The sequence below is a fragment of the Bremia lactucae genome, linkage group LG10, assembly GCF_004359215.1.
Source record: "Bremia lactucae strain SF5 linkage group LG10, whole genome shotgun sequence".
Classification (NCBI taxonomy): Eukaryota; Oomycota; class Peronosporomycetes; order Peronosporales; family Peronosporaceae; genus Bremia; species Bremia lactucae.
The window spans coordinates 6227233-6240325 of NC_090619.1; the positions used below are offsets into that span (position 1 = coordinate 6227233).

At 47.8% G+C, this 13093-nt stretch overlaps 5 protein-coding genes across 5 annotated transcripts; all 5 read left to right on the plus strand.

The window, feature by feature from the left end:
• Positions 1-441: 441 nt before the first annotated feature.
• Positions 442-961, plus strand: CCR75_002559 (uncharacterized protein; the record flags this gene model as incomplete). The annotated part of the gene is made up of 3 exons (XM_067960656.1): positions 442-498; positions 538-687; positions 716-961. 3 exons carry the CDS (start codon positions 442-444, stop codon positions 959-961), a joined length of 453 nt encoding a protein of 150 aa, XP_067819069.1.
• A 4-nt stretch (positions 962-965) lies between these two features.
• CCR75_002558 (uncharacterized protein) lies at positions 966-1397 on the plus strand (the record flags this gene model as incomplete). The annotated part of the gene is made up of 2 exons (XM_067960655.1): positions 966-1132; positions 1262-1397. 2 exons carry the CDS (start codon positions 966-968, stop codon positions 1395-1397), a joined length of 303 nt encoding a protein of 100 aa, XP_067819070.1.
• Positions 1398-1451: 54 nt separating this feature from the next.
• CCR75_002557 (uncharacterized protein) lies at positions 1452-2054 on the plus strand (the record flags this gene model as incomplete). The annotated part of the gene is made up of 2 exons (XM_067960654.1): positions 1452-1789; positions 1919-2054. The coding sequence occupies 2 exons, from the start codon at positions 1452-1454 to the stop codon at positions 2052-2054; spliced, it is 474 nt and encodes a 157-aa protein (XP_067819059.1).
• A 623-nt stretch (positions 2055-2677) lies between these two features.
• CCR75_002556 (uncharacterized protein) lies at positions 2678-2878 on the plus strand (the record flags this gene model as incomplete). Its single annotated transcript, XM_067960653.1, has 1 exon — positions 2678-2878. The coding sequence occupies one exon, from the start codon at positions 2678-2680 to the stop codon at positions 2876-2878; it is 201 nt and encodes a 66-aa protein (XP_067819060.1).
• A 156-nt stretch (positions 2879-3034) lies between these two features.
• CCR75_002555 (uncharacterized protein) lies at positions 3035-3214 on the plus strand (the record flags this gene model as incomplete). Its single annotated transcript, XM_067960652.1, has 1 exon — positions 3035-3214. The coding sequence occupies one exon, from the start codon at positions 3035-3037 to the stop codon at positions 3212-3214; it is 180 nt and encodes a 59-aa protein (XP_067819061.1).
• Between the last annotated feature and the right edge of the window lie 9879 nt (positions 3215-13093).

The window sequence follows — 13093 nt, forward strand, 5'->3', positions numbered from 1 at the left end:
GCGTTCATAAGTAAGCTCAGTCCAGTGCCGCATGACCTGGAGGATTTGGATACATGCACCACGAATTCGCGGACGTCAAATGTTTGGAAGTTAACATTCAAGGTTGCCCGATGCCCACAGGTCTTACGGCACATCGTTAGGTTGGACTAGTTGGGGATGTATCTTATCCTAAAAATCCAGTTGTCGGAAAGCAACTCCAATGCTTGAAGTGCCGAGATAAAGGCCACACCATGGCACGCTTTGGCTACACTCCTGATCAATTGATGGGAGAGGAATGTTTGATTGCTACAAAATAAGAGATTGTAGCGTTAGATGATGTGGCAAAACATGGAAAAAATGAGGGCAGCGGCTACGCGATTCCATATCCAACAGGAAACAGCGGTGATTTGACAGCGCACCATTCATCCTCGTCCGACGTCAGCGGATAGAACGAAAGCTTAAATGGCGAAAGGTGCGGAGATGCTCAAGCGGCCCACAGTAGCTACAACTTCCGTTCCAGTAAGTCAGGCTTCATAATAACTAGAGAGCTCACTAAAGCCTAAGCCAAGAACTCCATGGATCGCCCTTTTGGTGCGGGCTAAGCAGCGCAGTGTTGCCCGCATGAGTTTGTCGGCGTCAATCGCCCTTTTAATGAAGTCACGATACGACAAGCTTGGTCAGGAAGAGCTTCAAGACGGGCCTTCACCGGTCAGGAACCTGGGTCATCGGTCCTAAGAAAACCATCATCGATTCAGCATCAGCCGTAGCAGCCATAGACCCTTCGCTTCCTATTGTATCGGAGCTGGCGCAGTTGCGCAACGTCAAAGTGAATCCACCGCCAATTCCAGCAGTGCCCCAAATTGGTCAGTCTCAAACAAAGAGAACGAGCAAACATATCTCATCTGACAGCAACAGCGCGGCGGGATTCTCTTTCGAAGGAGGCAGTACCCATATTAAACGATTCAGCTGTTCAATCCGTTGACGACATGGCGCGTCAACTTCGGCTTCGAGAATTCATAACACCAGCCACTGGTAATTGTATGGTCATGGCCACTGTACAAGCGTTAAGTGATATTGACTTATCCTCAGCAGAATTAACGCTCTCAGCGGAGACCGACAGCCTCAAACGGGGTATAAAGTATACTGGTCAACTGTACATGAAGTAGCAATGCCCACGCGAAACCCGGGTCACTACACTAATCGGAGGGAAACGCGGATGGACCGGAATGGAGGTAGTATCAGCAAAGAAGCAGTTTCAATAATACCTGGGAGAATTTGGCAGTAGTCACTCGAAGCGAACAGCTATTGTTCATGATCACAATTGGGGTGGGTGTGAAATGCTCTGCGTGGCAGCGAATTTTCTCCTATGTAAAATTTATGTCATCGCGAAGGGAGGCTGTAATTCATGCTATGGGTGATAAGCAAGACATGTGAAAAATGTGGGGTTCTGGACGTATTCTACCTTTTTACTTATGTTATTTAAAATTAAACTATTCACTATTTATAAGTGCCCCAAATTGGTCAGTCTCAAACAAAAAGAACGAGCAAACCTATTTCATCTGACAGCAACAGCGCGGCGGGATTCTCTTTCGAAGGAGGCAGTACCCAAATTAAACGATTCAGCTGTTCAATCCGTTGACGACATGGCACGTCAACTTCGGCTTCGAGAATTCATAACACCAGCCACTGGTAACTGTATGGTCATGGCCACTGTACAAGCGTTAAGTGATATTGACTTATTCTCAGCAGAATTAACGCTCTCAGCGGAGACCGGCAGCCTCAAACGGTGTATAAAGTATACTGGTCAACTGTACATGAAGTAGCAATGCCCACGCGATACCCGGGTAACTACACTAATCGGAGGGAAACGCGGATGGACCGGAATGGAGGTAGTATCAGCAAAGAAGCAGTTTCAATAATACCTGGGAGAATTTGGCAGTAGTCACTCGGAGCGAACAGCTATTGTTCATGATCACAATTGGGGTGGGTGTAAAATGCTCTGCGTGGCAGCGAATTTTCTCCTATGTAAAATTTATGTCATCGCGAAGGGAGGCTGTAATTCATGCTATGGGTGATAAGCAAGACATGTGAAAAATGCGGGGTTCTAGACGTATTCTACCTTTTTACTTATGTTATTTAAAACCCAGTCGCTTGTTCTTCATCTGACATGGAGATGAAGGAGGTGAAGGACGTACCGCCATTTGACCTGACTGTTTAAAACATATTTGATGATGACGGCACTCTGAGGTCGGCGTCACATGACCCGGATAGGCAGTCGGATGCCAGTCGGGCAATTCTACTGTTGGATTTTCGCAAGGCATACGACACCGTCTCCCGTAAGTTTTTATTGAAGCTAGTGCGATGCTTAGGGTTTGCAGAGGCGCTCATTGCGATGATTCAAAATCTTCACCCCCTCAGTCGCCTCACAAACAGAAGCCAAGCAAACGAGGCCATGTGGCAACACCAGACGTGCGCGACCATCACAATGGCAAAAAAACGCAACCGCCTGAACGATCTTGTCCTTAAAAAGGGCGGTGTGAAGGATCAAGTCGGGGAGAACTAGCTACATTCGAAGTCCCGGTGCTGCCCTACAGGTCCTGGCAGTAAATGTGGCAATCATCAAGTATGACTTGGCCAGCATCTTTCCGGGCACATGTTTCACACACTGCCGAGTAACACATCCCACTAGCGACAAGCGATGGATGCAGAGCCAGTCAAGCTGATGCAGTTGCTCCAGACGTTTCTATTTAGGCATGATCTCCTCAATGCCCTCGATGATGCGGTTTATGTGGCCTGGACGGCTGCTTGGCGTCAGGAGAGTATGTTCAAGGGACTCATGGACTACCGACTAAACTATGACTGGAAGATTGGAAAGATCGAACGACCTGTATCGCATTAACTGGCTTACGGCTAGCCTCACTTATCGACAATACGGATGACTGGCTCAAATTACGGGACCGTGGTATGGCAGTAACAAACTCCTACGACACTGTACTGTAGCCGACAAAGCTCGGTTGCTACACACGCCATATTACATAATGTAGACATCAAGGCCATGCCTGTTAAGCCGGTGGAGGCAGATCCGGATCTACCCGATCATATACGTCGACATTTGGCTGCGTTCAGTTCGCACGTTCATTGCCGACGTGCATTTCTTGATGCTGAACACCAGCAGGACTGGAACGTCTCGAAGCCCTTAGTGATGAAGAGTCCGCTGGACAGACTCGTGTGCTAAGGCGGTTACAAAAAAATTGTGAAGAACCGAATATCCTGGTAACGGGCACATGGTTGACTCTACGTGATCGAGACGCGTTCACTGAGCATCTTAAAGCCAAAGATCTCTTTGCGGCCACTGGGTATCGCAGAAGGATCAGCGGCACACCAGTGCGTATCATTCGCGAAATCTAAAAGAATTCAAAACGGTAGACCAGCCATCATGGATGAGCGGGTGACGACTGCATGGACGACGGCAAAATACTACCGCATGAGCCATTCAAGAGACATAGATTAATTCGGAGGATGCAGCTAGAAAGGCGACGAATCGATGGTTCAAACTGGTCATCTAGTATCACCAACAAACTGAGGTGTCGTCCTATTGGAGCGTTAGTGGTGAGAAGACCGATGGAGTGGCTATATTGTTTGACCCGCGTAAGTAGCATCTCTGTCAGACATGGCATCCAGAGCTTTATTCGAAATTTGTGATAGCAGTCGTCGTCGAATTTAACTTGGTGATTAACGTCTATGCGCCAATGATAGACATGCAAGAGAATGACTATTCGGCTGAAGGCAGCAGTGGCCATGGCCCAATTTGGATGTGGTGCTTATGGGCGATTTAATTGTGTCAAAGTCCGCATCCTGATTGATTAGGAGGCTTGCGCTTGGGCAGACCGTAAAGCCCAAATTGGCGTCGCTTAAAGATGCTCCAAAACTTGCGACTCAGCAATGACGGAAGTCGTACCGGAGCCGACTGACTACTTCACGTTCTGGAATGCCCGTTCTGCCAGTAGAATTGATCGCTTTTATGTGCGAACCATTCGGACCAACAGCACATTACCTTGCATCGTGATCAGCAGACCGAGGCGGCGTTTAAAAGCCAAATCAAGCACGTTCGTTAGCCTATTCGGACGCCGACGCCCGCACGAGTACATAACGACCTTATGGCTGAGTGATCCGAAAGGAGGTTGGTTGGCTGTCACAGCGTGAATATGGGATGCCATTGTCCGTAATTCTGCTATCAGGATTCGCGAATACAAACAAGGGAAACACAACGGACTATTCGAATCCGACGGAGGATTTATACACAAACTCGTATGCATCTTCTCATCGACGGAGAGGAACTTACACCGGCCCAGACTATCCGACAAGGTTACAAGTTGGATCGGACTATGGACCGTCTACGATGGCAATTCAAGCTGGCGTCGAATTGGGGAAGATCAATCTATTTCGGGGCTTCGCCGGATTCATGGGCAGCCTTTTCGACACAAGGATATCACCACGATAAATTTTGCTTCCGAATGGCAACCCATGCTCAGTCAGACCCACAACGCAGTTTCAGCCAGGGATCTCAAACAAGCGTTACGTGACCTTATCATCATGCCGTCAGACTGCATTCTGTCCCAGGTGAACACTGGGGTCCTTCTGGCACCTTTTACATTGTCAAATGTTCTCCAAGCAATCACGTCGCTATCGTGTCATAAAGCTGCCGGATCAGACGGCTGAACAATGATTTTATGAAAGACTATCAAGCACTACTAGCACCAGCACTCGTCACTATAATCAATGATTTGCTGCAAGGTCGGTCGCCACCAGCTCCTTTCTGGAGGGCCTCATCATCCCGCTCCAAAAAAGGATGGGTGGTCTATGGACTACCGTCCGATAGCGCTGCTGCAGACGGGATACGAAGTAGCAGCCAAGGTTTTGGCCCACCGCTTCCAACGAGTCCTTAAAATTTCTATTTCTGACACCCGACGGAATTTCGTGCCTGGACGACAAATGTCTAAAACAGATATGATGATGACGGCACATCTGACGTCGGCGTCACATGACTCGGATAGGCAGTCGGATGCCAGTCGGGCAATTCTACTGTTGGATTTTCGGAGGGCATACGACACCGTCTCCCGTAAGTTTTTATTGAAGCTAATGCGATGCTTAGGGTTTGCAGAGGCGCTCATTGCGATGATTCAAAATCTTCACCTAGACATAACCGCGCAACTTTTAGTGAATAGTATCTTATCGGACCCTATTCCCAATCTTTCTGGGATTCGACAGGGTTGCCTGTATACCCCTCTGCTGTTTATCCTCGTAGCAGAAATACTAGCAATAGCGATATCGCAATGTACACTAATTAATGGTCTGCAGCACCAGGGTTTCCAGATCAAGAAAAACATTTTTAGCTTTTGCTGAAGACTCGACAGTTTTCCTGCAGCAGGCGGGGCAAGTACCGCTGACCATGATCATCGTTAAGCGTTTCGGTGAGCTTTAAGGTCTATCGTCCAACCAGCAAAGAGCGCCTTGATTTCCTCAACGCAGCTCTCAATGTCATCGAGTTTAAAGGCATTTACGGTGCTCCACCACGGCCAAACCACTCGGTATTTAAATACCAAATAAGAACTGGAAACCTCGTTGACGCAATTGGGCATTACGGTTCCGAAACGTCAAAAAGCGGCTCGCCAAAGCGGCATATATCGCAACTAGCGTCGACATCAGAATACTACTGCTGAATGCTATCATGCTACCGCCAGTGATATTTACAGAAGCGACTTTCCGGCTCCACAATGGGACCACAAAAAATTGCATAACATTCAGAAGCAATTTTTGTGGCGTCACTCCACGTTAAAGGATAACAGCAGACATAAAGTCAGACCAGATCTGCTGTACACGCCCCAGGGTGCCGGAGGAATGGGGATCGTCTCTCTAGACGTCACAATAAGAACCCAGAGCCTCAAAAATGCCATGAAGTGGTTGATTCGAAAGCTTGTAAATTTTACTACGCGTGGGTCGCGTGGACATTTCAAGACACAACAGACTCGGCTATTTTGAATCTATCACTCGCAAAAATCAAGCCTGAAAGACTCAGCATGGGAAAGCGTCACCTCCGACCATCAGCACGGAAGTTCGCGCGTGGATAGCGCCGGAGCAAGAGGGCTGGACGGCCGTTAAACGCTACAGCAAAGGTGTTCTTCTCCGGCTCGTGACACACCTCGTCATCTCAAGATCGAATCAGGAAGTACTCCTCCAATATGCAGAAGACATCCCAACACGCGCACACATGTATACTCGGAAGCACAAAGATTTCTGGGCGACTTATGGGCGTGATCAAAATCCGTGGATTGTGGATGTTAAAGGCGATATGCTATCCACGACAACCTACTCCATGCTGCAAGTCTGTCCTATCGCGAGCTACGCATTCGGCGGGTGCCAACGTTGGACTACAGCATCTGGATCCCGAGCACAGGACAGCTTTCGTATCATACACTTCCAAAACTAAGAAGATGGGCGACTGCCATCCTGGTAGCTAGTCCATATCTTCAAGTGGCAGAACAACTGCAAATACTGGCTTAGCTAACGCTTCGAGGAAGGACTGAGAGTGCTCAACAACTATATTTGGACATCTGCCAGTCCAGGTGTCGCGCACGGACCATCGGGCACATTCAGACCATCCGGCCTAAATCGTACTAGATCAAGCCGACAACCGGGTCTATTGGACCATCAGTAGCATGAGAGGTGCTCCAGCAACCATTCAAATGGAGCTGAGGATCATACAACAGCGGACACGACACACTGACTTGTGCTTGCCGCGCATCCGAAGCTCGATGAAATTCCATGTAGACTCAAGCCCTCCATCAACAACATGCACGCAGACGGAGCTCTGTATCGTCAAGCACTTCATCGAGTAAAACGACGACAACATCCGGCGCTAGAGGCTATTTTCACTAGGCTACAGCACCGGGATGGAGCTCCGGGTGATAGGCACTTCCAGATGTCACAGTCACTGGCACAGCTTTGGGCACTCAAAAATACTCTAACGGAATATCAAGTCTAGGAATGTTACATAATAGAAACTCATCAATTATATTTATACTATCCGGAAAAAGAGACGGATTCGACTTGCAAGAGGCATTTGGCCTGCACCGGAAAGCACGAAGGACTCGTGCACATCCTTTGGGACTGCAAAGGTTTGCGCAAGTGTTAAGCGTACACTATTACTCTGTGGGCTAGATCGAAAGTCTCCCCTGCGCATGTGCTTCAGTATATAAAGGCAGCGCTATCGCGATCGGCGCCAGAGCTACCTTCGAGTCTGTGGGTAGATATCAAGCACCTGTTTCCGGATTCAGCTGACGGAGTTACATCTTTATGGATGCAGCGGAACCGGAGCGCTTAGAAGCAGGAGCGTGAATCATCAGAGCAATAGCTAGCAGAAGTCCGTTAAGTGCTCCTACAACAATTCCTTATGGTCGCGATCAAGGAATAACGGAACGATCGTATTATGGCAAATGGCATCTATCTACACCTAGCAGCCGTACTGTTTAAGGTAACCATTCCATCCCAGCAACCGGTATGGCACATTCCACGTCAGCGACAGGACTGGCTTATTGCCGTGGCTGAGGACTTTCAGAAATCATGTCACCATAATGGTAAATGGACAGTAAGGTTATTGTCATCATACTAGAAACAGTGTCGTGAGCCGCCACTTGTACCTAGGTGCCTGTTCCTTTTTTACACTCCTTCTCGGCTGCGGCACCATGGATTTTTTTCTTTTCTTCCCGACAACCGCCTTTTCGCAGACTGATTAACGCGCACAGCGAGGCGAGCTCGCAAGGTGCAATTGAGATCGCCCGTATTGCGCCACTACGATACTGCGTCGAGCGTAATCACGCACAAATTCGAGGCGCACATCAATATCATTCGCTTCCAGGGACGAAGCTTGGCGTCCAGCTGGTTGATTACAGCTTATTCGTAACATGCATCGACATTGGCAGACAGGCGCCGTCCTAATCTCGCAAAATATCTCCCGGATGCCGAGTAAATCACGCGCCTGCTCCAACGCGGCGACGAACTTCGCTTCATAGTGGAAAGCGAGACGTCGCCTAGCTTCTATTCCGACCAGCTCACCGCCATATCATTCAAAGTATGACACCCTCTGTCAAGTACTTCCGATATGACTTGTCGGCAGCAAAGTTGCATCCGAATAAGACCCCAGATTTACCCTTTTTGTTCGCTTTTTGCTGGCGACAAACGCAGTTTTAAATCGCGGGTGCCCTTCAGATAACGAGCAATACGCTTAGTTAGTTTAAAATCGTGGACGCGAGGCTGGTGAGTCTGGAGCGTCGCCTTGTCGGCGGCGAACACAAAGTCTGGCCGCGTGCAGCGCGCCACTGTCAATGAGCGATTGGAAGCTCCGGATGCTTGGGCCATCCTTATCTGATACTTTCAGCTTAATTCAAGACGCAAGATTCTTTGCAATTCTCTTTATCGTGTCTTAGGACAAGCCGCTGATGAAAGTGCAAGAGTGTTCCACGTTGTATTTCTGTTCTTAGTTCCACTGTCGCTTCGCCAGATGATATCGTCATGATGACGTCAGCTGGCGTGCCTCTACCGCAAAAATTTGCCATCGACTGGACGTACAGCGCGTTGTCCTGCATTTTCAAATCGAAAGCCAATTTGTTGTTACTGCGTTTGGCGAGTGATCGCGTGGTACCGTTGTACACTAGACCAAAACCTTTTAACCTATACTTGCCAAACGACACGATGTTGTGCTCGAGTTATGTCGCAAGATGAACGTCGATAAGCTTTATCATGCGTTGTTTTCCGCCGGTCGTTACGCATAGACGGCCTTTTGAAAGCTTTAGTGTATCTCCGTCCGCCATATTGATTTTTTGGCTACACTTCCGTGCGTCCAACAGTAGGCTCTCATTAAACACGAGATACCAGTTCAAGCCACTGTCCAAGATCGTTTCGTTCGTCATTCGCGTTTCTAATAGCAAGCACTATATCCTGCTGGTTCTCTTGTCCTTACTTCTGCTAAGATTAATTGCCGGGACAAGATCTGCACCAATTCTCCCTTTACGTCCGCCCCGGTTCTTCTTGTCTCTACTGCGACGTTCGGTCTGAATACGGCCGGCCTTGCCGCAATTGGAACACGTGCACGTCTCCCGCTTCGAAGGGACCTCGTCAACGTATGAGACTACATCTCGCCCGAGTGCACTGCGCGCTTTAATTCTCACAGACTGCGCGAAGTGGGCGAGTTGGGCTTGGCATAAATAGTCGACCCTCTAACCGTCGTACTTGGCCATGAACACCGTGATTAAGTCTGCTGACGCGTAATGTGCGATATTATTAAGCACCTGTTGATCAGCACCGCCGCACGCGCCGCTGACGGCTAATAAGAAATAGATATAATCTCAGGCCAGCGTTTTTGGGATCTTCATGCGCCGTAAAGAGCTGTATCGACTGCGACGACGTGATCGTGTTCTTAAAGATCTGCAGGAGCTTTTCTATAACGTGGTCAAGTGTCGGTTACTGCCTCCACCACACTCCAGTTGCTTGTTGTAGTAGCGTTCTGCCGTGCCAATTAAGTAATGCCCAAGCAAGTCTGCCTTGACTTTCTCGGACCAGGCAAAATTCCTCACGCATGCTAGACCATTGTTACTTGTGGGAGAAAAGTTTACTCAATCAAAAAAGCCGTCCAGATGCAGTTCGACGAGAGCGAGCGCGTTCGAGGCGCGATCGAGAGTGGGCTCTTTAGCTCTCTGATTGGCCGCAACATGGAAACCACGGGCGCAATGCACCACGACGCGTTTGGATACTCGCCACCGAGGCGACGAGTAACGTACCACTGAGCAGCACCCAAGCCAGGCCAGCGCCCAAGAGCCCCACCGACCAAAGCAGCTCATGTCGAGCCGCTAGGGCAGCGGTGCGATGTACCGCAACAACATTTCCAGCGACTCAGTATCAACACCAGCAGCAGGCGGCATTGCTACGCACCGAGTGCCGGTCACGCACCAGCTAAAGCTGGCGATCGAAAAGTTCGACGGGAGCGAGCTTTACCATGGGCTAGGCTCTGGCGCTTCCATCCGATCGATGCAAACTTCGAGTTCCATGGGCTTTTTGAGGATTCTATCATTCACGTCCGCGTTTCTTTCGTGGGATGGCGGATCGACGACAACGGGCTGGCGCTGTTCAGACCCTTTCGTGACCGGCAGATGGCGGCGCCTGTGTCGTGGTGGTGATGTCTTCTGAGCTACCGCTTGGGTTGATACCCTGTTGAAGCGTAAGCACTGTCATAAGAGGATTCTGACATTATGTTTTTCTACCTTGATTACTTGCGTGCCAAACGGCTGCTCACTCCCCGTGAGTCTACCGTCCACTTAGTTGCCTACGGAAGTTTCAACAGCTTTTCTACTCTATCCTCTTACTCGAAAACAGTGTCATCAGCCGCCACTCGTACCTTTTCGTGCCCAGGCGCCTGTCCCTTTATTAACAGTATACGCGTATCAGCCATGATAATCGCAATTGTTATCGTCACATCAAAGGAAGTAAAATGAATAGGCGCACTTTAGATAATTGGCAACTGTAATAGCGAGAATGGTTATGACCCGCTAGAAAAAGCGTCAGAGTGACAGTTTCATCGAAGGCCTACGAGACAGCCCAGGTCGATCAAGTTGTTCCGACAGCAGCCTACCAGTCTGCGTGGCGGTGGCTTGCTCAATATGCTCGCACCGATGGGCCTTGTCGCGTATCGCCTGGACAAAGAATACTTTGGTTTGTGTTGCGACCAATGATGCGTCTATATAATTTGATAGTTTACCTTAGCCCTACGTTTTAAGAAATGGAGGTTTCGCAGCAAGTGAGGATCGGCACCTTGCCGCCAGACAAAACGATACAGACAAAGGAACTAATAGGGGAATATTTTATATGAAAATCATATATTATCGGCAATTAGCTGGTTGCCTTTCAGCTAGGTTAAACAAGAAAATGGTCCGGCTCAGTAGGTGTGGTTGCCCACCTGGAAATCTTTATCTTTATATTTATTTGGGTGGCAATCACGACACCTAAGCTCCAAGATTTTAAAACTCTCCAAGACCTGACCAGCCTTTCGACATTGAACTGCTCAAGTGAATGATTTAAAGAGTTCAAAATATATAAGGGTATCTACCGATTTCGGCGCGTCTAGTCATACAGAGAGGCAGATACCTCAATATCTGTAAGAAGTACACGCATAACGGGACAGTCGTCGTAATAAATAGACTAATAATATTTAGAGAACTTTACGAGCGACTAATAATATTTGGAGAATTTTACGAGCTGCAGCGAACTCTAGTGTCTTCTTCTACAAAATTGGTAGCGGCTAAATTTTGTGGTCCTGGGCCTGAATGAATGATATGATATATGCTTAGCATACCTTGCAACGAAAAGCACAACTGAAGGGTTCGACAGGAAAGCTACGTTGAATGGAGCCGCAAGATCACATGCACGATACAGCCATCGGTGTAACGGGCTAAAGTTGCCCTATGTTACACAGTCCCCGTTTAGTACACTTGGTGTACTTAAGGGGATGGTCAATTACTTAAATAAAGTAATTACACCCACCACTCGGTTGTGCTTCACATTGTGGCCTAGCGTCATCCGTTACGTGAGGTATCTAGAAAAATTACGCTCGCAATACATATTAGTGCTATCTGCAGAGACGACATTTTCTAATTGGTAAAACTATTTAATCTTATAAATATAAATAATTCTGAGAACTACTTTCTACTTGGTAAGTGAGCACGAGGAGTCGGATTACCGCTCCCGTGACGACACGTTAACCAGAGTACTTAGTGCGCTGGGTGAGGTCGCTAAAATGCCCACCACAAGAACCTCACTGCACGCAAGAGGAGACCGTCAAACCGCTTCCTCGCTGTGCTAGGTCGTGTGCTTAAGTAGAGTGTGGCCGCTTTAAGACGTGCCCGCCTTCAACAGAATCTTTCCGGTGCCACCGTGTTTTATATGCCATCAACTTCACGCTAGATCGTACACCGATAGCCCTTTGTGTTCTCTGCATATCCGAGGAACCTACACTGGAAACTCTTGGGCTCGAGCTTGTCCTCCAGCATAGTCGTCAATCGTTCTAATGTCTTGATGTAGAGATTAATTACAAGCATTACGTTCGAGAGTTTTGGAAGAATTGATGCAAAAGCATTTACAAAAATTCGGCTGCGCTCAATCATTGTGCGAATCCTCTCATGTGATCAGCTTCTAATCGCTCTTTCTTTGATTTCATATGTGCAGATCTGAAGATTGGGCTTAAGAATATTGGGTTGCCACACATATTGCCACACCTAAAGGTTAAAATGACAACATAAAACGCTATATCGCAAAATTAGCAATTATTTCTATAGAGGCGTCTTTTGATCTCCTTTTAGACTTTGGCACCCCCCCAAATTTCATTTGGGAACAGATATAGCGACACCTCACAATTATCTACCATTGTATTTATGAAGAGTAGCGTAATGGTAGCAGCTTGTTGATGACTAGAATATATATTGAGAAACCTTTATGCTGGCCTTCCCAGCCTCAGCAGCTCGAAAGGCCTACAAAAAGACTTCGCAATATTTGCGTATTTTTTTTTGTTTTAACAGCAAGATGCGTTTCAACATAGCGAAAGCCGACAAAAGCTGAAACATTTGGAAAATGTGGCTTCCTTGCGCTCATGGTGGGTACAAAAAAGAGCACTAAGATTCGCCTATTTGAAAGGCAAGCGTGCACGTCCGCAAAAGTTGGCAGAAGTAAAGTAAAATAAATTTATCGTTAGCTTGACCTCCAAAGACTAACTAACATGCATGCGCAAGAGCGCACCTCCGACCCTTGTCGCTCATTTCCAGCTCAACTTCTCGTGCTCGATTTGCTGCTCTTTCTTTTCGCACTTTTTATGACTTATTAACTTTTTCTCACCTGTTAACAACAGCACATTTAACATCGCCAAACGAAAACACGATTTATAATGTGCCCTGGGGCAGTCACACCCATTACAACTGTAATGTAGATAATTAGGGTGTGTGGCTATAGCGATTTCCTTATGTAATTGGGGGGGGGTCAAAGCCTCTAAAGATATTACTGTTGATTTTTCGAGGCA